At 46.3% G+C, this 27,897-nt stretch overlaps 1 protein-coding gene across 1 annotated transcript in view; it reads right to left on the reverse strand.

The window, feature by feature from the left end:
• LOC134082575 (zinc finger protein 236-like) overlaps positions 1-27,897 on the reverse strand; it is a 72,533-nt gene that overhangs the window by 10,519 nt on the left and 34,117 nt on the right. Inside the window, exons 18-29 of the mRNA XM_062538390.1 lie at positions 27,514-27,665; positions 26,874-27,056; positions 22,353-22,641; positions 21,082-21,185; positions 17,936-18,412; positions 14,452-14,597; positions 13,627-13,855; positions 12,828-13,025; positions 10,692-10,850; positions 8,414-8,568; positions 7,769-7,900; positions 5,691-5,861 (exon numbers count right to left, since the gene is read on the reverse strand). Of these exons, the coding sequence (XP_062394374.1) occupies positions 5,691-5,861; positions 7,769-7,900; positions 8,414-8,568; positions 10,692-10,850; positions 12,828-13,025; positions 13,627-13,855; positions 14,452-14,597; positions 17,936-18,412; positions 21,082-21,185; positions 22,353-22,641; positions 26,874-27,056; positions 27,514-27,665 (2,395 nt within the window). The remainder of the gene's footprint in view (positions 1-5,690; positions 5,862-7,768; positions 7,901-8,413; positions 8,569-10,691; positions 10,851-12,827; positions 13,026-13,626; positions 13,856-14,451; positions 14,598-17,935; positions 18,413-21,081; positions 21,186-22,352; positions 22,642-26,873; positions 27,057-27,513; positions 27,666-27,897) is intronic.

A 27,897-nucleotide genomic window follows, 5' to 3' on the forward strand; every position in this document is an offset into this window, starting at 1 on the left:
CACACACACACACACACACACACACACACACACACACACACACACACACAACCACACAACCACACAACCACACAACCACACAACCACACACACGCAATTACAGGAATCAAGGAAAACAAGCAAAGCATAAAAGCTCCATATTGCACGCCAGACAGCAATAACGCTGCGAGCTGTCGGAGAATTGGGGGAAAACAAACATCAATTTTAGCTGACAACCAATTTTCTGGAGGGAGGCCATTCGTGTCAGACTGGTGCCACCCAACAGACCAACTCTAGCAGCTATCGCCAAATTAAGTGCAACTACCCATTAACTTCTCACCATATAAAATGGACAGAAGTGTTTTCTCACCTTCTAATAACAGGCCCCAGTATTTGAATACATATTATGCATAGGCTCATTACAGTAACTACAAGCAGCAAATCTGCAGTCCTTGTACACTAAATATATTGGGGTGTTGCTTAGTGACAAAACGCCATAAAGGGCCAGGTAAGTTGTTAAAGGTATGCAAGGCAAGGAACATCTGTAGCTTAACCTTCCATAGAGGGCACAATAGCTGTTGAATTATGTTCTCTTCCTGAGCCATGAATGGAGCTGTCTCGAGACACCTGCTAAATAACTTGCATCTGACAACTTTAAATTGAAGTTGCAATACAACCCATTTTGAGGTAACATGTTTAATTTAACAGTAGTACTGCAGCAGCAATGTGTTTTCACGATGGATGCTTCTACTGAATGACAATACAATCTGCAAGAGCAAGACAAGGCACAGCTCTGTTCCAAATGACTTTTTTTTGTGGGCCGTCATCACTGTCAGCCAAAGTCTATTCCGTAGCGACTCCTTGACATTTTCAGATCACTTGCTCGGTTTCATTTTGAACCTGGGTGTAAATAAGCCGCTTCCAAAAGCTCCCCGCAAAAAAACTCCTGGTGTATTACTCACGGAGCTAAATCCTCTGTCGCCGAGGGCACTGGGGTGGATCCACTAAGCCGGGGGTGGAGTTCTTCCCAATTCATCACCCTTGACGTGGCTAAATCTCCTCTCCTCACAAGGTGATCTTAAATCTCTTGCATCAACCGTAACAAAACAGGCATAAATTGGCACACGCAGCAGACATATCAGGGCCTCTGCGGCCGACACCTGATGCAGAGATGATGAGGGTCACACCTTCAGTGCCCTGGTAGATCTTGTTGCCGAGCGCCATGTTGAAAGGCCGTCAATCTGTCTGTGGATGTCACGCTACCGTTCCCCTTGTCAGCCATCTTTGTCGTGTCTATAGAGTTATGAGAGGGGGGGACCACTTGTGTGCACAGAGCCATGGAGAACAGCTGTATCAGTGGAAACGGTCCATGGGTATATTCCCACAACTGAGTGTGAAATCGATAGAGGAAAGAGAGAGGGAGAGAGAGAGAGAGAGAGAGAGAGAGAGAGAGAGAGAGAGAGAGAGAGAGAGAGATGGAGAAAGAGAGAGCAAGAAAGGGGCTTCATGGACTGATGCAGACAGGGGTTGAATTGATGAACTGAAACTCCTACGGCTGACTCACCTTTTAACGACAGACGAACCGAGAGAGGAACAGAAGGAGATAGAGAGACGCTTAAAACCAAGACGGTCGACAAAAATAGAGCGAGACTGACAGACAGAAAACAGAGAGGAAGGAACGAGTTAGCCAAGAGGAAATGAGTGAAGTTTTTCTTTCTTTCCTCTCTCTCTCTCTCTCTTTTTTTTTCATTCTGCCCCTGGTGATTAGCTGAGACACAGAGAGAGGGTTGGATTCCGTTCCAGTCATGCTCACAGGGGCCGGTGGAGCGTTGCATTCCATAAATGAGACGAGGAGGAGGATTCCGGAAGCCAGATGCGTGAGGAATTGGGAATGAGCCGGGCCGTTTGGGCTGAGCTCCTCTAGTGTTGTGTGTGTGTGTGAGGAGCGCGACGCGGCCGCCTGCGTGATAAGATGCTTCTGCTCAAAGATCAACTTTAAGTAGTTCGAGCATCCGTTTACGCCTGGCCCTTTCCAACACCGCTTCTATTCAAAAGGACTTAGATATCAGAGCCTGAGTACAATCGGTACTCCTCCCCTAACAAAGGGAACATAATGTATGCTGGACATTGGGAATGGATAGCACGCACACTATCCTCCACTTCCTTGCATGCACATGCATCGTGCTTCCTTTAACAATTATGTACACACACACACACACACACACACACACACACACACACACACACACACACACACACACACACACACACACACACACACACACACACACACACACACACACACACACACACACACACACACACACACACACACACACACTTTTCTCTAAGAGCCTCTCTAAATAGTCAAGAGCAGGCCAGCGTGGAGGGCTCTGTGGACAGCAGCCATCAGCGTGAAAGAGGGGACGCTGTTTAAGTGCCTACGGGTCAAGGGACTGAGAGAGGACCCACGCACTGACTGGCCTCTGCCACACTGGGCAGTCTCTCCATTATGCCGTGGGGGCTCTAATCACAATCAACTTCACCACTGGACATCCGGGCAAAAAACCGGTGACCACAACAGCTCTTCAGTGGTCACAATCTCCCATCCCATAACCCCTGACGTAACCGTTCTCTTTTTTTTCTGGACCAGCAAATCGCTGATGTTTTTTTTTTCTCTGAAGTTTTTCTGACCAAGAATCAGTGTCGAAACATGAGAAACTGGTTTGAGATGTGGCACTAACTCTGATCCCTCACCAAAACCAGGGTTGGTGGACAAGTAATAAATGAAGAAATGTCTGTCTGATGGAGAGGGATGAATACAGTGTGTGGGGCCCTTGGGGAGACAGGGGTAACCGGGGACAGAGGGTGACACTCCAGTGAGACAGGGCTGGAGCGTATTCTAACGAGAAATATTCGGCATGTGAATGAGACTGTGGCTGTGGCTTTCATGTTTTCCGTCCACATCAAACCTGTTCAACATAAAGGTCTATTGAGTCATAATTCTCGCTCAAAATAGAAGAACAGCGTGAGCAACAGAAGGGAGATAAAAAAATGGGGTGTCCGACAGAAGTTCTACTCAAATCGCCGTGTTGCGACATCGTGCTGCACGGCACTGCACTGCAGTGTAGCGCTCGCTTGCATGGCGTGCCGTTCAGACACGGTGTTAGATGAGAGGAGAAGGGGAAAGGGAATAGATTTGAAGATGACTCAGCACAGAGAGTGACTTGAACACAGACTGGGGTCAAGGGTCAGTTCCAAAGGGCTAGTCTATTAAATGGGGAACACTTCAGATGCTATATTTCCAGAAAAACAGTTCTCTTTTCGCTTCACCTGGATAGCCTACCGGTTCTTTCTATCTGACTCCATCGTCACCCTATCATATACTGTACTCTGTACACACACACACACACACACACACACACACACACACACACACACACTGCAGTCCATTGATGGTTATACTTATGATTCAGTGGTTGTCTGGTGTCTGAACCTATTTAATGCATTTCCCCTGCAGAACACTAACAGGTCAGGTCACAGCGCTACAGAGAGTGGGTGGATATCTCTAGAGATGGGTAGTGCACGGACTGCCAACGAGTGTGTGTGTGTGTGTGTGTGTGTGTGTGTGTGTGCGCTGAGTTATGGAAGCACTGTCACCAGTGTGTGTGTGTGTGTTAGTTTAAGTTAAACACATTTAAGAAGAGAGAGCATAAATCTTTAACTGTCTCTCTTGAGGTTGAATATATGTGTGGGTTTTCGGGTGAATAAGCAATCTGGAGCTGCCAACATATTTTTTTGAGCTTAAAATGAGCTCAAGTAATAGAAGTCATTATAAGATGGATTTATAATTTTCAATTCAATTAATCAGTGAAATACATTTGAGTGGGTGGAGGGGTCTTGAATGAAAACAGGATCCAATTAATAACTGATAACGGACTTAATCTAATAGGCTTTAACTTTAACATTATGAATCTTGGAAGCTGATGGGACTGTGAAGGTCTGAAGGGAAACTGCTGCGTGGTCCAAAAAGTTCTTCTGGCACTGTTGTACGTTCTTCTGAAGTGTGTGTGTGTGTGTGTGTGTGTGAGTGTGTGTGTGTGTGTGTGTGTGTGTGTGTGTGTGTGTGTGTGTGTGTGTGTGTGTGTGTGTGTGTGTGAGAGTGTGTGTGTGTGTGTGTGTGGAACTTCATACAGACAGAATTCTAACGATGCAGAGCCAGGCAGGCCCATGCTCTCCCTCCACAAGATACCCCACAAGTCACATCTCATTTCAGAGCTGGGGTGAATATTTATAAGTCTGCTGAGGAGGAAACTGAACTATCCTGCTGGCCGAAAAAAGAGAGAGAGAGAAAAAACACATTGACAGTGAATGCTGAAAACAGCAACCAGGTTATCTTGTGTTACCTCCTCTCCACATTCAATTAAGTTGATGTGACAGCTTGAGCATCTCTCTGTCTGTCTAACCTAGCTAGGTAGTGGATCACTTGTCTTGTCCTGTCTGTGTCCTGTTTGCTTGCTGGCCAATGCAAGGCTGTGTCTGGTGCCTCTGACAGGATTGAGAACGAAATATGACAAGTGTCGATAAAAGTACACGACATGAGCATGCCGATTCATGTGTGTGCATGCACAAAACCAGACCATTTCTGACAAGGATGATTCTCCTTAGAGACGCAAGTCACTTTGAAAGACGACACCGACCATCCTGTCTCTCCGTCAAGAACCGACACGCAGATAGATAGCGGATGTCTGTGCGACCCGACTGTGTAGCAATGGCAATTGGTTTCCATGGCTCCTGGCCCAGGAAGGAGAACTACTGAGCAGGATCTTGCTTAGGGGTCCCAGGAAGGTCTGGGCAGGCTCTGTAAAGAGGCTTCTAGAAGCTTCCATTTGTGTCTTCTCTTATCTGTGTGTCTGCAGGCACAGCATGTGCTGCATACGTTTCTGTATCAATGTGGATCCTGTCATTTAAGGAATAAGCCCCGCCCCCGAGAGGCTGTTATGTAGCGTCCACTGATTCTAGAACAGATAAGGGCCATCGTTAGGCACTACATGACATGTAAAGATTTATTCACAGATAATCATCTCTTCCGTCTAGAAATATATGACCTTTTACTTCCTTTCAAGAGCCTTAATTTCGGCATATTATTTTTACTACCTTTAACCACCGTGAGGACACCCTGTTCTTTTATCAGAATTGTTGCCAAGCAACGGCAAGATGCAGCCACTATCACTTTTGCGTCAATTGTTGGTGGCACAGTAATATAGAAAGATATGGTCAACGTGAAGGGTTGGGTTTTACAACCGCATCACACACAATTCAGCATATCATAATCAAGCAGCAAAACTATCCGTTTCAGAATTGGAATTTTGGTATGCCGGTAGCTTGATCTATACATCTCAATGTGTCTATGTGCATGAGTTTGGTATGTGTGTGTTTGTGTGTGTGGAGGAAGATTAGTGTGTTTATGTTTGTAAACATGTGTGCATTTATGTTTGTTAGCATGTGTGTGTGTGTGTGCGCGCGTGTGTGTGCGCGTGTGTGTGTGCCTCTGTGCGTGTGTGTGTGTGCGTCTGTGTGTGTGTGTGTGTGTATATGTGTGTGTGCGCATGCATGCGTGCGTGCGTGCGTGCGTATGTTTGAGTGTGTGTGTGTGTGTGTGTGTGTGTGTGTGTGTGTGCGTGCGTGCGTGCGTGCGTGCGTGCGTGTACCTTGAGGTGCGTGGCGCGCTTGAAGGCCTTGTTGCAGACGCGGCAGACGTGGCAGCGCTCCTTGCCGTGGTTCTGCTTGCAGTGGCGGCGCAGCAGGTTGGCCGTGTGGAACACCTGGTCGCAGAAGTAGCACTGGTTCTTCTCCCCCGCCTCCTCCTCCTTACCCGCCGCCTGCACACAGCACAGCACACACACACTGCAGGTTACACACACGCACCTCATACACACATCATCTCAGACACACAAACATACTGGAGGTTACACACACACACACACACACACACACTCTCATACACAATGTGCTTTACATAAACAGAAGCAAACACTGCCGGTAATAGCAAATAAAAGCATAGAAGGGTAAAGATCATAATAAAAAACATAAAACACACAAGGCCAAATCATCTCAAAATAAAGAATAATTAAAAAGACAAAATAAAAGATACATGGTAGAATAATTTAAAGACAGGTTCAGAATTTGTAACTCAGTGCAGTTAGCAGAAGGCAGCTGGGAACAGTTTGGTCTTAAGTCTAGATTTAAAACTTGTTGAGGCCTTTTTGATGTCATCCGAAAGTTGGTTCCAGAGCTGAACAGCATAGCAGCTAAAGGCTGCTTCACCATGTTAAGTTCTAACAGCAGGTTTTACTAACAGGTTTTTCTCTGGAGACCTGAGAGGTGGAGAGGGTGTGTACTGCTGAAGCATGTCTGATCGGTACCATAATTTCCGGACTATAAGCAGCACCTGAATATAAGCCGAACCAGCGAATTTTAGGGAAAAAAACAAATGTGTACATACACAAGCCGCACTGGACTATAAGCCGCAGGTGTAAGACCGTAACCTGTAATATCCAGAGGTTGAGAAGCCCCCCCCCCTAGTGGCCGTTAGCTGTAAAGACTGTAGCTGATTTGGTCAATACACTGACAAAGAGGTTCAAGGGGATCATAGTGATTTGGTTGACAAGTAAATTTGGGTGTCATCTGCATAGCTATGATAGGAAATCAAATTATTACCTCCGCCAAGGAGGTTATGTTTTCATTGGGGTTTGTTTGGATGAATTTCTATGAAATTTTCAGGGAAGGTGTTAAATGGGAGAAACGATTACATTTTGGAAGTGATCCGTATCACCGTCTGGATCCAGGAGGCAGTTATGTTTTCGCTTGGCAGAGGTCTGCGCTCTCTAGTGCTTTTCTAGTTTATATATAAGGTTACAAACATGCACCTCATATATTCACACACACACACACACACACACACACACATACACAGCTCTCACACACACACACACACACACACAGTCTCTCACTCTATTCTCCTTTATATCTCAATTGTGCTCACTGGAATCAGTGAGTGAGAGGATGTGTCTCGGTTATCTGTGCACAATCATTCAAAAGCCAAAGTGCTGAACGGGAGCCAGATCATTAGCACACTGTCAGCTGTTTCAAAGTATAGAGCCATGCATCAATGTCAGCTGAAACCAGCACCAGCACAGTCCCCCACAGACAACGGTTAATGGGGAAAAGTTTGGAATGAGTTAAAAAGAACACTTTGGGTAATGATGACAATGAGAGTGCAGACTCGTCAGCTGAAAGCAGCTAAATGAAATCCTCCCGAGAGTTTTTTACGGTGGGAAAAAAATGATCTGCACAGACGTTTTGGAACGAGTCACTACACTTTACGAGGAAACAACACGCGGACACTCACACACAAAACTACACACACCAAAATGCTGATGAATCACTGCACAGGCAGATAGACAGTCACAAACACACACAGTCAGGCAGTCACTAACACACCCAGTCACAAACACACAGTCAGGCAGTCACGAACACACAGTCACAAACACACACAGTCAGGCAATCACTAACACACACAGTCACAAACACACACATTCAGGCAATCACTAACACACACAGTCACAAACACACACATTCAGGCAGTCACTAACACACACAGTCTAAAACACACACAGTCAGGCAGTTACTAACACACACAGTCCGGCAGTCACAAACACACACAGTCACAAACACACACAGTCACAAACACACACAGTCCCATTGAGTCACTCGGTCAGTCCCTCACCCTGAGGTTGTCCTCCAGCGTTGCCACGGTGGTCTGGGTGGGGTGGCTGACCAGGATGACCTGCTGGGCGGAGGTGGCCGGTTGCCCGGGGAGACCCTGCTCACTCATCACACTGGAGAACTGCTGGCTTTGCTGAGGAGGGAAAACACACACAGAGAATCCAGATCACCATGTCACCAAATGAGTGTGCACACACATTTCTTTTCTACTAAACAGTTTAATCATGTGTTTGTATGATTGTATGATTGTTTGTGTGTGTGCGTGTGTGTGTGTGTGTGTGTGTGTTCGTATGTACAGTATGTAAGTATGTGTGTCTGTATGCATGTATGTACTTGAGATGTTCTTGTGAGTTTGAGACTATATGAATATGACTGTGTGTATGAACTGTTGAGTGTGTGTGTGTGTGTGTGTGTGTGTGTGTGTGTGTGTGTGTGTGTGTGCGTGTGTGTGTGTGTGTGTACCTTTGCGGTTGAGCGTACCTGTGAGTTGAGGTTGAGTGTGTGTGTGTGTGTGTGTGTGTGTGTGTGTGTGTGTGTGTGTGTGTGTGTGTGTGTGCGTGTGTGTGTGTGTTTGCGGTTGAGCGTACCTGTGAGTTGAGGTTGAGTGTGTGTGTGTGTGTGTGTGTGTGTGTGCGGTTGAGCCTACCTGTGAGTTGAGGTTGAGTGTGACCGCATCCAGCATCTGGGAGTCTGCCAGCGTGAGGGTCACACTGCCATCACTGGCCATGCCCGCCGATGACATCACCAGGCTCTGGGACACGGCCGTGTGGGACAGGGAGGTGCTGGGGGGCAGGCTGGTGACTGACGACACACACACACACACACACACACACACACACACACACACACACACACACACACACACACACACACACACACACACACACACACACACACAGCAGCAGGTGAGTGGCACAATAAATTGCAGAGGCACAATCGCTTTTCCAGGGCAAGAAAGAAAGAAAGAACTCAGTGGTGATTCTCCTTACAGATGAAGGGCTTTAAGTAAGGGAGGACTGTGCTTGATGTTATCAGACATGTATTGAGTCTCAAGTATCGACTCTTAAATGGCCCAGCAGCACACTCCTGAATTCAGGCACAGAGCCTGACACCCTTCAGCCCCGCAGATGCAGTCTGTGCTTCTGGCAAAAAAGTTGTTGATATTTGTCTTTGCTGTCCAAGCTGCTGAGCTAAGTTGTTTTTTTCCGAGAAAAAAAGCAGAGAAACAGAGAACTATGTGAAACATTGCTGATTGAGATGCAGTCTGCGATTCTGGCGAAAAGTTGTTGATACTCGTCCCTTCGTGCTGCTGGAGTAAGTGTGATTGGCTGGAGTTGTGAAGGGCTCCAGCTGAGGGCGCAGGTTGGTCCCCCACTGACAGAGCCAGGATTTGAACACAGTGTTGTGCAGCATCCATACCAACCGACCCAGGATCATCTCCCCATCTCACCCCGTCTCTCTTTCCCACTCACTTCCTGTCATTCTTCAGCTAACCTATCTGAATAAAGGCAAAAAAGCCCTGAAATATACTGTGCACGTATGAAAATAAATACATACGTAAATAAATAACGAAGTAACTAAATAACTAAAGAACTCTAAACCTCACACTCACTCAGTTGAATTCAGTGCATGTTCAGGATTGCTTCAAATCCATATTACACTCGAAGAGCACTAAGGAAACACTCTCAGCAAAGTGCCCATGTGGTGAGGGAGAAATGGGGCAGCTTTTTGAGTAACGTTGCTCCGCCATATCGGCGCTAGACTTTCAAGTGAGCGTTTCATTTCGTGGTCTTTTGAGTGCATTATTGATCGAAACAATCCCGAACTTGGACTGGCTGAACGGGCGTGAGGATGATGGCTATTACGCCAACTGCTCGGCTCATCAACCACAACACTCTGGCTCATGCCTAAATATAAACAAACACAAAGCATAACGAACATCTAAAAGATTCTGGCCTTGGAACAAAACTACAAAAACAAAGAACTCACTAACAACCATCGGTTGAAAGCTCTGGCTGCACTATAGTAGTACAACATTCACTTGTAAGACAACACAATACATAAATATAGCCGGATTTTTGTGATGGACACTAACGATGGTTTTTCAGATCCTCTGATTTTGGGACACATCTAAAACAACACAACGAACAACAAACAACAACAACAACAATAAGGAGAACAACAACAACAGGCTGGGGGGAAAACTAGGACAGGGCTGCACTGTTTCCCTTTGTTGTTACATGAACACTTCCTTACGCAATAGGAACCAGAACCTGTTAATCACATCTGTGCTGAAGGAAATCTCTGTTGTGCAGTTACGTGTGTGTGTGTGTGTGTGTGTGTGTGTGTGTGTTTGTGTATGCAGATACACAGCTAGCAACTCTCACGTATTGACGTCACGTGAGATTCATTCAGTTGATTGGCTCCACGCGCTCTCACGCCAATCCAATGCGTGAGGGTTGGCAGCTCTGTGTATACAGTGGGGAGACATGTATTTGATACCATAGTAAAGTTGCCCAAAGTTGCCCAAGTTAAATTCCCATAGGGTTACATAGGGGGTCAAATACTTCCTTCCCCCTAGCATTTAAGGAAAACATTTATTTATTTATTCACGATACATTCTTCGATCACCAAGAAAATTGGTGCCCTTGGCGGTTTGATTTTTACTATTTTTTTTTAATTAAGGCATTAAGATCAATTGTCAAATGATGATTTTATATTCCTGTTTTTAGGCAACTTCAGCATGGTATCAAATACATGTGCTCCCCACTGTATGTGTATGTGTGTGTGTGTGTGTGTGTATGTGTGTGTGTGTGTGTGTGTGTGTGTGTGTGTGCGCGTATGCATGTGTGTGTTTGTGTGTGTGTGCGTGTGTGCGTGTGTGCGTGTGTGAACTGTATGTCCATGTCCATGTTCATGCTTACCCGTCATGGTGGCGTTGGATGGACTGTGGGGCAGCAGCTGCTCGTTACCGATGCTGAGGGTGGCGCCGCCGGCTTGGGCACCCATGGGCGACGAGAGTCTGATCGCGCCGTTCAAGTCCGCGCCAGAGGGGGCGCTGTGCTGCGGGAGCAGGTCTTGCCCTGCACAGAAGAGCAATGGGACGGTGAGCACACACACACACACACACAAGCATAAACTACACAGGTGAGTCTAGAGCAGCTCCTTTAACGAGGTGTTTTCTAGTCGTTCCTCTGACGCCTGTCCACGCCACTGATCTATAAAGAATACCTGGATAGACTATCTCATTGTTGCTGACCCATCAACAATGAAGCCAATGGAACTGTCCCGAGTGGTCCCATTCTTTATAGATCAGTGGTCCACGCTCACAGAGAGCATTCCATTGGAATCAATGCTGCATCCTTGTGAGAAAGTCAGAGGGGTTTGGACTTCCACACACACACACACACACCCACCCCAAGGGGTGGATAATGACCTGGGAATGCCTCAGGGGTAAACGAAAGACACTGACTGGGTCTTCGAGCCAGAAGAACAGGTATGTCTCCGCATGCATAAACAGAGACACACACACAAACACACACAGACACACACACACACACACACACACACACACACACACACACACACAGACACACACACAGACACACACACCCCCATACAGAGGCACACACAAACTCTGTCTCACACACACAGACAGACAGACAGACAGACAGACACACACACACACAGACAGACAGACAGACAGACAGACAGACACACAGACAGACACACAGACACACACACACACACACACACACACACACACACACACACACACACACACACACACACACACACACACATGTTCATTTCTGAGACACAAGTCTCCCCACGCAGCAGGGGGGAGTCGTTGGTGCCGCTCCTGAAACTTTAATAGCCAAGAGCTTTGGAGAGCGGGAGGTACAAGTCTTTGAAGGTGTGTGATGACAAGCCCCACTTCACACATCGGCTTCATTATGTGCACTTAGCGTTTGACATTTGATCACTCACGACGTCTCTTCACCTATCCCTCCGCATCCGTGGTTTCGGCTGCGCATAGAAAAACTTTGGATGAGAAGAACTTGAGCTCCCGCAAATCCGATAACTTGGCGTACTTAAGTATGCTGTTTATGTCTCCTCCATGTTGCATCCGGAATACACAAATATGTCGCCTACCACGTACAAATAAGGGGGATGTTCTTCCAAGTGCATTTTGACAGCATGCTGGAGTTAGTGAGCTAGAGAGGATGTAAGCAAGAGAATGTGTGTGTGTGTGTGTGTGTGTGTGTGTGTGTGTGTGTGTGTGTGTGTGTGTGTGTGTGTAGTATTGCAACAGGAGGTTCTCATTAAACTTTGATTGTAATCATTACTGTTAAATTACACTGCGTAAGGAAGCTATCTGATGACATTTTGAATATTGGATTTGGCAATGCAATATCAAAACAGTCATGCCAGAGAATCAAGGGCAATGTTAATATCTGAATAGAGAGATGTTTAATAATGGCATTAGTATTCCTCAGTAACAATAGTTCATACTATAGGCTGTCTATATGAATGTCTGTTTAGGCTCTGATTATTTGCCTCTTGTTATGTCCATGTCTTACACCTGTATGTTCAATGTATGTAATAATTGCTTTGGCAATACCAATGTCTAAATATTTGTCATCATGCCAATAAAGCACTTTTGAATTGAATTGAATTGAGACAGAGAGAGAAACAAAGATAGAGAGAGAGAGAGGGAGAGAGAGAGAGAGAGAGAGAGAGAGAGAGAGAGAGAGAGAGAGAGAGAGAGAGAGAGAGAGAGAATGAGAGAGAGGAAGAGAATCAGGATAAAAAAGAGACAGAATGAGGGAGAGAATCAGGGAGAAACAGAGAGCACACGCATGCACGCATGCACGCGCGCACACACACCCACACACCCACACACACACACAGACACACACCCACGGCCTACCTGATATAGTGAGCGTGATCTCCTGTGTGTTGTTGGCCGTGGCTGCGGTGCCGGTGGCGTGGGCCTGGGCACATGTGCACACACACACACACACACACACACACACACACACACACACACACCCTACCTGATATAGTGAGCGTGATCTCCTGTGTGTTGTTGGCGGAGGGTGCGGTGCCGGCGGCGTGGGCCTGGGCCTGGGCCTGTGCCTGGGCGAGCACCTGCGTGAGGCTGGAGTTGTTGATGGTCAGCGTGATCTCCTGCCCGCCGGCCGTGCCCGTCACCAGCCCCGTGGCGCCCATCACGTGCGACAGCTCCTGGGCACCTGCAGGGGGCGACAGGGAGCGCAAGCGCCACACTCAGGGACGGCAGGCGGCAGCAGCAGCATGGAGAAGGCCCTGGGGTGGCACTTCAGACGGATACCATAGAGCTCCAGGATAATGGGGGCTTAAAGGAAAATGGCTTTGCCTGAGGGTATCAGAGACTTTCAAAGGCGTTTTATGTATATCTACACACACACACGCACGCACACACACATTTATCCATTTTAACATCTTAAAAGGCCTGGTTCACTGTTCAGTTCAGGCACGGTGTCTGAGAACTTTAAGCCCTGGGATAAGTGGAAGTATGGCACTGTTAATGAAAGCATAGAGAAGCAGATGGACAGATGAACTAAACTCCATGAAAAAAAGAGAGAGTGTGAAATGACTGCATAATGGCTAAGCAATACGCATCCAAACTGTGGGTCAATCATCCAAAATGGACTCCCTTTTCCAAGCATATGGCATCTGCTTAAATCTGTGTTCAGTATCTGGGAACTGTGAAACAATGTCCAACACCGACATAACACACAGCGATACTGGGCTAGACTATTTCTGGCATCCATGACACACTGCGTCACCCAGCATCACCTGCCCCCAACTCACCTGAGGAGTCCTGCTCGGAAAGCCCAGTGATGCTGACGTTGCCAGGGACGACGGGCTGCTGCAGCGCCAGGCTGGTGAGCGGGTGCAGGACCACATTGGTGGGCACCGACGAGTCGCCAGCGGCCATGAGGTGGTGGGCAGCGTGCTGGGCAAGGCCCGGGTCGCCCGCCACCTGGTGGGACAAGAGCCCCCCCTGCTGGAGGGTCTGCTGCAGGATGCTGGGGTCGATCTGGAGGAAAAGGAGGCAACAGCGATCAAGGATGGAGACGTGGTTGAATACAAGCAGTGAGCGTAAAGTAAATAACGGCAACTTTTTATATATTCAGGGTTGGGCGATGGCTCAACAGAGGCTTCAACAGGGTTCCTGTCCAGGTGAGCTGTCTGGCCAACACCTCAAATCACCTAGAGGTGAGCGTTACTGACAGAGAGATCCTCAAAACACATTGCCATGGATTCACTTCCACATTAAACATTTGCCATATTTACATCCGCCAAGGAGGTTATGTTTTAAATCGGGGTTTGTTTGTTTGTTTGTCTGTTTGTTCGTGAGATAACTCAAAAAGTTATGGATGGATTGGAGGGTCTGAAATGACCCAAGGAAGAAATAATTCAACTTTGGGAGTGATCCGTATCACCGTTTGGATCCAGGAGGCGGTTATGTTTTCGCTTGGCGGAGGTCTGCGCTCTCTGAGTGCTTTTCTAGTTATTCATTTAACGTTCAAGCTACAGTACAATAGATCATCGTAGTGAAAGATTAAATACTAGCTTTACAAATAACACAACACATATGAAAGTAAAGCCAAGGGCAGTCTTCAAGAGAGATACCTGCAGAGTGATGTTGTTGATGTTGCTGCCGTCGATGCCTGAGATCTGGACGTTGGGGCACACAAGGTTGGCGGGGGTCAGCTGCAGGTGGATGCCCTCCAGAGTGGCCAGCCCCTCACCCAGAGACACGGTCAGGTCACCCCCCGCTGGGGAAACACAATCACACACAAAAGCATTGATTACACACAAACACACACAAATACACATGACACAAGTATCATAATCAAACTGTTCATATAATGCCAATGGTTCTCTTCACTGTGGTAAACATTCACACACACACACACACACACACACACACACACACACACACACACAGACACACACACACACACACACACACACACAGACACACACAAAGTCAGTATTATGGGTAGATTATCCAGGTACAAGCACAACCCCCTAGAGTGCTGCATTTAGCGGAGTTAGAGTCTGTCTTCAGAGTAATCCCTGGTTTGTGCACCTTAAGCCTTTACTCTAGTCTCTCAACACCATAGGGCTCCCGTGAGGTTCACTCCATCTCCATTCTCTCTCCATCTCTCCCCCCTGTCTCTTTCTCTGCCTTCCTTCTATCTATCTCTCCGTTGTTCCTCCTCTCAACCCTTCTCTCTCACTAGCAGTCCCTTGATATACAGTAATTCTCCTCTTTTTCTCTCTGGATTGTTTCTTCTCTATCAGTCTCTCTCTCTCTCTCTCTCTCTCTCTCAGCACCATTCCCTTGATTTGGGAGCGTGTGTGTCGTTGTCGGACTCTGTGTTCTGGCTGAGGTGGCACTAATGAGAGTGAGGGGTGGGGAGAGGAGGTGAGGGGTGGGGAGAGGAGGTGGCAGGAGCCGCTCTGCCCCATGGAGATAAGATGAGAGAGGTGCCACAATTTACATGGCCCTTATCAGCCACCCAGCCCCTCTCCTGCTCTCTCTTCTCTCTCCTGCTCTCTCTTCTCTCTCTCTCCTGCTCTCCTCTTCCCCCTCTTTTCAGAGGCAGGCTCTCCTCACTCTCTCTCTCTCTTTTGTTCTCTCTTCTCTCTCTCCTGCTCTCCTCTTCTCCCTCTTTTCAGAGGCAGGCTCTCCTCACTCTCTCTCTTTTTTGTTCTCTCTCTCTCTCTCTCTTTTGCTCTCTTTACCTTCTTTTCAGAGGCAGACTTTCCTCACTCTCTCTATATATCTCTTTTGTTCTCTCTCTCTCTCTCTCTTTCTTCTCCTTCTTTTCAGAAGCAGGCTTCACACTCTCTCTCTTTTGTTCTCCTTTCTCTCTCTCTCTCTCTTTCTCTCTCTTGCTCTTTTCCCTCTTTTCAGAAGCAGGCTCCCCACTCTCTCTCCCTCTCTCCTCTTCCCTCTTCTCTTCTCCCTCTAAGGTATAGGCTTACTGGGTAAAACTGGCAAAACTCACTTTTAAAGAAATGAAAATGATTCTCTATCACCATTCCATCCCCACCCCCTCAAGTCCCTTGGCCAGCCTCACTCTCCACTCGTTCAACTCTCCACTCCCTCCCTCCTTCCCTCCTTCCCTCACTCACTCCCTCCCTCCCTCACTCGCTCGCTCGCTCACTTTCTCCCCATCAAACTGACAGGAAATTCATTTTCACGGCTGTTTTGTTTTTCCAGAGCGAGTGGGATTGGATCAAAGCGAAGCCGTCCCAGCACACTATAAACTGCACTGCGGAGCGAGGGAGAGATAGGAGGGAAAGTGTGTGTGTGTGTGTGTGTGTGTGTGTTGGGGGTGTCATCCACATCCCTGCCTGAGGCCCTGCCTGTCAGTCAGCCATGCAAAGACAAAGCAATCAAAAAGCGGGTTCCTGAAACACTGCGCTCCCACACATGTCTACACAAACACAAACACACACACTTCTCCATCACCATCATTCATTTCTTACACGCATACACCTGTGCTCAAATACAATTCCACAGACAAACTCTAACACACACACACACACACACACACACACACACACACACACACACACACACACACACACACACACACACACACACACACACACACACACACACACACACACACACACACACACACACACACACACACACACACACACACACACACACACACACACACACACACCACAGCCTGAAGGGTGTTAATTACAGAACATGCTTCTTCACACTGCCATTGGAAAGAACATGTGTTCTCAAGCGGAGGCGAGCGTCATGCCTTGTCCATCCTTGCTTGAGTCACGCCGCCGCTCCTACACATGAAACCGACACACTTCCCGAACGCGCCGGTGCATGTGTCAGTTGAGCATGTTCGGCATGGCACAGTCAGTGAGCACCACAGGGGTTAGGCTCAGGCTGCTCTGAGTCCTGTACAGACAGCGTGATCCTGTAGACTTAGTGCTCGAGCTCCCATGTGAGATCACCTGAGCTCTGGGCTGAGCTGTCTTCTGGGGCTACGACTGAGAGAATCCACTTGATGCCTGCCGAGTGTGTGTGTGTGTGTGTGTGTGTGTGTGTGTGTGTGTGTGAAAGAGTGTGTCTGTGGAATTGTGTGTGAGCACAGGTGTACAGTCTGTGTGCGAGACATGAATGATGGATGTGTGTGTGTGTGTGTTGAGGGGTGTGTGTGTGTTTGTGTGTGTGTGTGTGCGCATTTTGTGTGTGTGTGTGTGCGCGTGTGTGTGTGTGTGTGTGTGTGTGTGTGTGTGTGTGTGTGTGTGTGTGTGTGTAGACACGTGTGGGAGCAGACACGTGTGGGAGCACACGTGAGTATGCAGGACAAGGCATTCACCGGGGCGTTGAAGGCACCAGGCCTACAGTAACTTCACTCGTCTTCACCTCCCTACTGTTCTCTGTGATGCTCCCTGACAACCTTGAGCGCCCCACATCAAGGCCCACTTTAGCAGACACGGATCAAGCCCAGTCCTAGACTGCAGGAGAACTTCAATGAGAGAGAGCTTCTAGTCTAGGATGAAAGGTCCGAGAAAGACAAAAAAAACCACCACCCAAACCAAAGGAATCCTAAATCCTGATGTGCTATGCGTTCTAAGCTGATGATGACTCAGCTTCATTTCTAGACTGAGGGCATCAAAACTCGAAGAACTTGACGCCGCTCTAAGCACTTCTGGATCAGAGTGAGACTCTCTTTTTCTAGAATATGGGCTTTACCGGTAACACTTTTATTTGATAGGGTCTACATAAGGGTGACATGTAACCATCATAAGAATGACATGACACATGTCATGCACATTAATGACACATTATTGATGTTTATGACTGTTGTCATAATGTGTCATTCGGTTTTTGGAATGTCAAAAACCAAAACTAATCTGTCAAAAACATTCCACAAACCAAATGACACATTATGACAGCAGTCAACACATCAATAATGTGTCATTAATATGCATGACATGTGTCATGTCCTTCTTATGACAGTTACATGTCACCCCTGTTATGTAGACCCCTTCAAATAAAGTGCTACCACTTTACCACACACAGCGATAGCCCGACACAACGGGGCATAATAACCCTTACCTGACATGGTAGCGGGTAAGATGGCCTGGCCCACCAGCCCTGACTGCAGCAGGCTCTGGTCGTACTGGCCGGTGAGGACCGAGGTGCTGGGGATGTAGATCCCCGGGTCGCCGCCGGCGCTGTGGAGGAGCCCCACGGGAGGCAGCGTGTCCGCCGGCGCCGGCCCTCCGCCGGCCTGGACCTGGACCTGGATCGGGTCTCCGTCCGAGGCGTGGTGGTGGTGGTGGTGGTGGTGGTGGTGGTGGTGCCTGGCGGCGTGGCGGTCGGCTGCGGCGCTGCGCTTGGCCCGCTTGCTCTCGGAGCTGGGCCGCATGTGGCTCTGGATGTGGGTCTTGCGGTGGCCGGAGGTGCGGAAGCGCTGGTCGCAGATGGGGCACTTGAAGGGCTTGGAGCCCGTGTGGAGGCGCATGTGCACCTTCAGGCTGCCCTTGGTGGAGAAGGACGTGTGGCACATGTGGCAGCCGAACAGCTTCTGACCTGCACACACCAGAGTGGACATTACAGCTTTATTTGCATGCACGGACACACAGACACAGACACACACACAGACACAGACACAGAAACAGACACAGACACAGACACAGACACAGACACAGACACAGACGCATACGCACACGCACGCAGACACAGAGAGACATATACAGACACACACAGACGCACAGACCCAAACACACACAGCCATACACAGAGTTTTGAAAATACAAGGTACAAAAACCGAGGCCCCCTCATTACCCCAAACAGTTGAACACTGATGGATATTGGGCAGAGAGGACAAAGGGGGTGGGGGGTTGGCTATGTCCTCTGGGTCACTTTTGTGAGGGCCACCAAGTGGCGCTAATAATGGTCATTATCCAAGTACTTTATCGGAGAGTTACTGTGGCTTTTCATGCTACAGGAACATGAAAGGGAAACAACTTTCACCTCATGCTATGTTGTGACTGTTAGTTGACGGAATGCTATTGAGAGTACAGTAAGTAACTGCTGTATCTGAGACAGCTGGAGAATGCAGAAAAAGTCAGAAAAATAGCTTTGGCAAGTACGGGTAGAAGTTGTTTCTTTGAACTGAATTGGTTCTATGCTGCAGTGGCCTTTTTTGACTTGCATCATCATCATCATCATTATTATTATTATTATTATTATTATTATTATTATTAGCATTATTATTATTAGCATTATTACTATCATTATTATTATCAAAATGCTTTTGACTTCTGATAGGCGATTACTTTTTGCACTTGATATTATGGAAATTGAAAACTGCTCTATTCATCTGTGCTTTGAGTTGTCCAGGCTGGGGCTTGTCAGAGTTAACATTAACATTGTTAAGCCAAATAACACAAAATAAGACCTGCATGAGTCTCTGCAGGAAATAAATCCCTCTTTTCAATTTCTCTTCATCCTCTCCTCCGCACCCACCTACTCCTGCAACTCACTATGTGTGTGTGTGTGTGAGAGTGTGTGAGTGTGTGTGGGCATGCATGTGTGTGTGTGTGTGTGTGTGTGTGTGTGTGTGTGTGTGTGTGTCTGTGTGTGCAACTCACTATGTGTGTATGTGGGCATGCATGAGTGTGTGTGTGCACGGCCATATGCCGAGTTTTGAAGACACCAGTGATAAATAGGGGTGGGAATTGGCAAAAAAGTGACCATTCGATACTATTGCGATATTTGGGCCACAGTATGATATTATTGCGATACAACAATATTGCGATTCGATTCTGCGTTATATTGCTACTCACATCTCCCATATTATTCAAAGGCATTACAAAAAATAAGTTCAACTCACTTTCTCATGGCAAGGTGCATGTCAAGGTCCTGACTATACGCTTTTTGTTGAAAACTGAAATGCACTCACACTTCTGATGTGAAAGAAGACGGAGCGTTATGTATTTTTATTTGGAAATTGCGGTTGAATGCACATTGCACAACACATTGCCAAAACAAGCGCCACCTTGTGGGAGTAATCAGCTAATGTAATATAATCAGAATAAACCCTGAGTAAACTTGACTCAAATACAAGTGAAATAAATAATTGAATTCAATTATTAACTATTGTGATAATTTGAGCTACTAGATTTGATATAATTGCGTGCACAAAATATTGTGATACTGAACAGAAACGATCCCCCCCACCACCAGCGGTAAGATGACATATTTTTGATGCTGTACAGATATAAGCTCCACACAGTTCTAAAGTAGAGGGTTTTATTCAACTTTTTATCCAACTTTGTCTACACCTTGGAAAAAACATAAGAGGTCTGGACCTCTGTGATCTCAATGGCGCGTACAGCGCCACACACACGCACGCACGCACGCACGCACGCACAGGCTCCCCCTATAAGCCTCCCCAACAGTCTTGCAATCAAAAAACGTCTCGCAACAAACTAGGCCCATTCGTTCAATTTAGCCTGCTTTAAAGTCCTAATCACGGAGCTCTAAAAGCCATGTCTTTGGAGACTAATGGCTACGGTTCTGCAGAGGAGCTTTTTTTGTGCACGGCCTAACACTGCAAATGAATGGTGATTAGTTTTGGCGGCTTAGGCTTGGGGAGGTGAGCCTTCGGTAATTGCTGGAATGAGTACGACATACCGGAGCACATTTAGCAGCCTTGTGTCTCTACGTAGACAGCTCAGATTTAAAATATGCTGAAGCTGCGCTATAACGCACACACACACACACACACACACACACACACACACACACACACACACACACACACACACACAAAAACAAATAGACAAAAAAAAAGACAATTCACAGGACGCTGGAGATGGGGAATGCAAATTGGGATTCAGTGCAATGTAATGGATCCGACACCGGTGGGGTGCACGGAGAGAATAGCAAATGAGGAGACAACGAGACAATCTGCAAAAAGACGACACATGACCTCTCACGGGACCTGGCACGTTAAGAGGCGGCACCACAGGCCTAGCAAGTTAGCTCTTTTTATCGACGAGATAAGGATTGTGTCAAGAAAATGAAACAACGCATGAGAAGATTTGTGTGCAAGTTTCTGTATCACGCATAACAGTGTAAACGTACAGTGTCCATCTGTACGAACAACCGAATAACCAATTAAGCGATTCATCTTTCAATTAAGATATGAATGATATGTGAAATGTATATAACATGTGAATCTAGCGACTGACCTGTGTGTGTTTTCACATGACAGTCCAACGTGGACTTGACCGTGAAGCTCTTCCCACACACATCACACTTGTAGGGTTTCTCTCCCGTATGGATCCGAACATGTCTGCAAAATATACACACACAAAAACAAGTCACACACAACTATCATCATCATCATCATCATCATCATCCATGTCTGCAAAAGACACATACACAAGAGCAAGTCACATACAACCACCATTACCACCACCACCACCATCACTACCATCATCATCATCATCATCATCATCGTCATCATCATCATCATCATGCCAACTTGACAATTAAGGGTGTGAGGTAAGCTTTTATTGTCCCACTTTAACTTCCTTCACAGTGTCACAGGACCTGTGTGTTTTCACTCATAACAGGAAGAGACACACTGCAAGGTGATGATGAGAATAACTCTACTCTCAAGCCATCACTCTCTGAAACAGGAGAGACATTCTGATCCCACTGAGGAGATAAACAAGGCACGTAAAAATCTGGGGAGGGCCTGAGCCAAATAAAATAAAAGAGAGGTTTAGAGGCTTATCAAGTCTGCTCGAAAGTGTCAGTGGTGTGCTTGTCAGATTCAAGTGGTGGAATATCCCTTGACATTCATCTCTTAAGATGCTTTCTTCACTCAGGAAGAATACGAATAAACACTACCCCTTATCTACAGAGGCACTACGCTCACACTCCATCAGACGGTGGAAGTCTGTCTGCCTGCGAGGACGTGTTTTGCCCCCCCGATCAAAATTCACTCGTAGTTCCCTCCTACAATCACGGAACACGGAGCAAGGTCGGTCCAAGGTCACGCGAGCTGAGCACATGCTGAGGGAGATTATTTTGGGGATGTGGTGGTGAGCGCACAGAGACGGTGGACTTGAATGCCCACTCCGTGACCTACAGCTCCTCTGCAGGGGGTAAGGGGGTTGGCCGGGCCGTGTCGTGACATTTGGCTAAGTGGTCAGAGTCGTGTCCTGCTGAAGCACAGTGGAGGCTAGAGCAGCCACTGACAGCTCGCAGGGTGCAATTCAACACAGCGAGAGAGGCCTGTTTAGCAGTGAGGAACTGGACGGCTAAAGGAGGGGAGAGAAGTTGACAAGAGGAGCAGAAAAGAAACGATAGAGGTAGAAAAACAGACAGAAGACGGGCAGACACAGACAGAAAGAAAGACAAATTGGAAAAAGACAAAGATACTGAAAGAGACAAACAAGAGAAACAACATGAAGATGCTCACAGACACAACATCAGAGTCCACATGCGTTACCTGACAAGGTCGCTGGGCTTCTTGAAGCTCTTGGGGCAGTAGGTGCAGCGGTTGGCGAACTTGGGCTCGGTCTCCAGCTCCACGGCCTTGTCCTTGATCTCGCTGATGCGGTCGCGCTCGGCGGCCGACTGGGCCAGGACCTTCTCCGACAGCGACGCGGCATCGTCCGGCTCCCGCTTGGCCAGCTCCGCCGCCTGCTCCTCGGTGAAGGTGATGATGCCGGCGCGGTTCCGTTTGGTGCCCGAGCGCCCGTAACCGTCCTCGTCCTCACCCTCCTCCTCCCCCAACACTGCAACGGCGACACAAACAAATAAAGAGCCGCTGATGGAGCAAAGACACTATTACAGGGTGAGGAATCTTCTAGAAACTTCCAAGAGCCTCCGTGGGAGCTATAGGCTCCTAAACAACACAGGACACGAGACCACTTGGTCTGAAATGACTGACTAAAATGGCTCAAACATCAGAGTGTACCGTCACACCGGTGTGACAGGAATGTTGGAAAATTAACATTCTAAAGAATATCTGGGTTCATTGAATTCTAAAACCTTGAATTGTTGCGGAATGGAATCTTGTGTTAGAATGTTCAAAACCCACCCTTTTAAAGGTTAAACCAGAGAGGGTTAAAGCGGAGCGAGAGGCGCAAACGTACGATCATTTCCGCGTTCTGTCTTCGCAAAGGGGAGGGGGGCGAAATCCCCCTTTAAGCAGACCTGTTAACATTCGCACTGAACTGCTTGCCAATCTGACAGAGATCGATATCCCACTATGACGTCTTTGCCTCAGAGATGGGGGACTCGAGTCTAGTGACTTGACTCGAGTCAGACTTAAGTCGCCAGATTGAGGACTTGTGACTTGCTTGATCAACTGTGAGAAAAGACTTGACTTGACTTGGACTTGCTACTCATGACTTGAGACTTGACTTAGACTTGCATGCAATGACTCGACAAGTCATTGCTGTCTTGGTTAATTGGTGAATAATAATAATAAAAACTATTTTCGATTGGATATTTCCTGTTGCATGTGGGCGAACCTGGCAACCTCTCTACTAGGTGCTAGGTGACGCGCCCGCCATCTGCAGTAGAGCGGTCGGGGTTAAGAAGATGGAAGCTGTTACCAGTTTCCAAAATCATAACATTTGGATTTAAAGACTATCAACTCAACAAAAGAAACTAAAAGAAACGCAAAGTGTGCAGCGCAAAAATATCCGACACATCCAGCACCACGTCAAATTGTATCCGCCATTTCCGACTACACAAAGAAAAGTAAGAAATGTCTCTAGCTAATTTCACATTATTTTTTTTAATCTAACGTTAGCTAGCAGCTAACATCCCATCTCCATCAGTCAAACGTGACAAGAGCTTGCTGTTTGCATCACATTAAGTTTTATCATGTTGACTTAGTTTCACATTGATCCCGCCTATCAAATAACAGACAATTTGACTGAAATACGGTATCTGAAAATCACTGCGCAAACCTCCTCCAAGCGAACAGATCACCTCCTCTTGCATCCATCCATAACTTTTTGAGTTATCTTGCGAACAGACAAACATATACAGACAACCCAACAAACCCCGATAAAAACATTGGTGGAGATAAAAACTTCGAAACGGTCTTTGTCCCGACGCACATAATTGTCGACATTCTCGATAATGTCGCGGGGAAGCTGAGACAAATCATGCATGACTGCAAGTAGGCGACTTCTTTGCGTTTGGATGAGAGTAGGCTATGTGATGGATGTTACATCACATCTGTACTCTCACCATGGGCGTTAGAAAATGTCTATAGGCTACATTCTTAAAAATGGAGTGGGAGCATACAGTAAATGCATTGAATATGAGGCTATGTTGCACTAACTGGTTTTCAGTTTTGTGCTATCATTGAATGGTGATTTATGTGAGCCCTTTGCACTGAAATTAATACTTTTCACTCATGTGGCTGTGAAATACTTGTATTTGTCTATAGGGAATGTATAGGCCTATTAAAAATGCATTTGAGCATGAAATGTATATACTGTATGTTATAGGCCAGTGTTTCTCAAACTATGGGCCGCGGACCGGTACCGGGCCGCGAGAAGATTACCATCGGGCCGCCGGCCGACCCTCTCTGCCGCCTTCAAGACGCACCATGCGGCCGCGGCCGCACCCGATCTTCTCGGTCATATTGGTGCGAGAGATTTTCGCACAGAAATAACAGGCATATCATATGAAACTGCATAACCTGACCTTTCTAATGACGCTAGCCACTAGTTTCTACGACGAACGGTTCGCGAGATAATTAGCGTTGAAAATTACAGCTACATACAAAAATAAAATGTCACATTCAGTTCTGCGTCATACAGATTCTTCTCTGTGAAATATCTCATGATTTCGGAACTGCCCTATGGCAAACTGCATATCAAAATAAACAGGATATCCTACTGATTCCAATGGCATATAGAATGTGTCTGTATAATTAGCGGTAATCACGAGAAATCCCTTTTTAAAATCACATCAAATTTCTGCCTTTTTTCATACCTCCCCTTTTCCCCCACTTCAAAATAATGTATTTTTCATAACAGAAGTTGTATTCAGACCCCTGTTTATGTTATGGCAGAAGCTTGATATGCCATTTCAGGACCCAAAATAGCAATTGAAATGTTATACTTAGGCCTATTACTAGTAACTGCTAATAATAATAGCCTTATAATAATTATAATAATAATGATAAATTATCTATCTATCTATCTATCAGGCTTGTGCAAAATTCAGAATTTAATTGAGAATGACTCCTAAATACCAATTCAATTCTTGGGTTTGAATTGAATTGAATTGAGGTCAAAAACAGGATGTAGAATTACAATTCAAATTTGAATTAAAGAAGAATTGAAATTCAAAGAAATTCTTTAAGGGTAGTGTTTAACAATTAAGTTTCACAAAATGTCAGATATGATCGCAACCAACACACAATTTATTGAAAACAGTAATCAATTACATTTCCAAAGTAACCTTCCCAAAACTGAATGCAGATTCAACACATTCTTCCTGTTATGTGACTGTGGAATTGTCTTGAATTGCCATGAATTGAATTCCACTTACTGTCATTCCAATTCAAGTTAAAATTCAACTTCCTGTGGGGTGGGGCCAATTCCATTCAAATTCCAATTCATGAATTGAATACTAAAAATTCGTAATTGTGCACAAGCCTGCTATCTAAAGGCGTACATGGTGGCGGGCGGTGGAAGTTGGGGGCATGGGCGGGTGTTCAGAGGGTGTGCAGACGCCTATGCAGGGCCTTGGAACACCAAGGCCTAACATCACAGGGCCCCAGAGCAAAGAAGTTTGAGAAACCCTGTTATAGGCTACATTTAATTCTTATTCAGAATTATTTTGTAGCTTCTCTCATGTCAGATGTGCAAAAGTGCGCAGCCACATTTGGCCCTCTGATGGTGATGATAAAAATTGTGGCCCTCTTAGTCATGAAAGTTGCCCATCCCTGGTCTACCACATCAATGTAGCTGTTAGTTTGTTAGCGCTAGCTGCTTTAATTTTTGTTAAATCATAAAGTATAACAGCCAAACAACATGCACAAACCCTATTACTGTAAATGTATGTATAAGTATATGAGAGATGTATGACATAAATGAGAAATGGGCCACTTTCAAGAGTAAATAGTAGCCTAACATAGAAGTGTCTCCATCTCATTTCCATATGGTATTTATTAATGGAATATTATGCAATGAAAACATGAGCTAAACACACATACACAGACTCTGTCTGGTAATTTGGTACACCAGGCCCTGTAGTCGTTCCTAGTAATTCTGATCCTGCTGGTCCTAGTGAGCATTTTTAATTATTCTTTAGCCTTATATCCCTTTCTTATGTGTTAGCCCTTTTGTGCAAAGGAGGGCTACATACAGTAAAACTGCCGTCTCTTCAAGTTTTAAGACGGTTGTCTTCCAGCTTATTACATGACTTGACTTGTGACTTGCTTGACCTAAGCTATGACTTGACTTGACTTGACTCGACCTAAGCTATGACTTGACTTGACTTGACTCGACCCTCACAAAAACGACTTGGGACTTGCTTGAGACTTGAAGGTTAAGACTTGAGACTTGCTTGAGACTTGCATATGTGTGACTTACTCCCATCTCTGCTTTGCCTACACGCCTCTTTAAGCAGACAGGAACTGTTCGAATTTTTCTTCCATAGAGATGCATTATGTTGCTCTATCTTGTCAGTAATTAAGGATCTTTGGTTAAACTAGTTGAGAAGGAATAAAGGTAGTGCTAATTCAACCTTAAAACGAGTCTAAAAGCCAAATGGTAAAAAAAAAAACACAGGTATTTAGACAAATACAAATGAAATACACTGTCTCGCAACTATGCAAACAGAAAAGGTCAACAGAAAAAAAACATAACATTTATTATAATGGAAGTAAGACAACCTTTCTGTGGGCTTTATATAAAATAAAATATTAAGACTATTTTAGGTGTAAGTGCCAGGTGTTCTATGAGAGCCACCCTCTGTGTCTGTCCTACAGTACCTCTAGATCCTATGGCGTGATCTTTCTTCAGATGCTTCCTGCAGAGCAGGTTGGTGCGGAAGGTCTCGATGCACATGGGGCACTTGAAGGGCTTCATGTTGAGGTGGATGATCATGTGGCGGTTCAGGCTACCATTGGTGGTGAAGGAGGCCTCACACACGTTGCACTTGAAAGCCTTGACTCCTGTGCGCGAGGAGAGATGAAAAATAGGAGAGATACAGAGGATAAGAGAAATAGAGAGAGAGAGAGAATGACAGAGAAGAGTTAGGTACGGGATAAAAGAAGAAATCAAATACAACAGAAATCAGGAGGTGCATTGTGGGCAACAAGAGTGCTGTCTTTAAAAAACAGTAAAGTAAAAGATGTACAGCTTAAACACTAAAGAGTTTTTTTGTATCTTAAAATAATGCTTCCAAAATAAATTTCAGTGGTTCATCAACTCGTAACAGAGTGAAAGTCACTTCTGCATTCGCACATATTACCCGTGTGTGTGTTGAGCGCATCTTACCTGTGTGTGTGTTGAGAGCATCTTACCCGTGTGTGTGGTGAGCGCATATTACCCGTGTGTGTGTTGAGAGCATCTTACCCGTGTGTGTGTGTTGAGAGCATCTTACCCGTGTGTGTGTTGAGCGCGTCTTACCCGTGTGTGTGTTGAGGTGGGACTTGAGCACGCCGGCCGAGACGAAGCTGCGGCCGCACAGGTTGCACCGGTACGGTTTCTCCCCCGTGTGTGAGCGCACATGCTGCTTCAGGTGGCTGGACTTCTTGAAGCCCTTATTGCAGATGTTACACCTGAGATCAAGAGCACAATGTCTGTCAGACGTCTGTCAAACATTACTAACCCTCCTCTTTTCTTCCAGCCAACTCCCCTGTGACACTAAGGCTCTCAGCCTAGCATATTACTGTCAGTGGCTGACAAAACTAAGGACTTAAATATATCTATCCACTAACAGGAAAGGAGATTCACTGCCTACGGCTGCAGTCCGTGATTAGGTTTTTACAGAAGATTGATTGTGGATATCTG

The sequence above is a fragment of the Sardina pilchardus genome, chromosome 6 (genome assembly GCF_963854185.1).
Source record: "Sardina pilchardus chromosome 6, fSarPil1.1, whole genome shotgun sequence".
NCBI classification, from domain to species: domain Eukaryota; kingdom Metazoa; phylum Chordata; class Actinopteri; order Clupeiformes; family Clupeidae; genus Sardina; species Sardina pilchardus.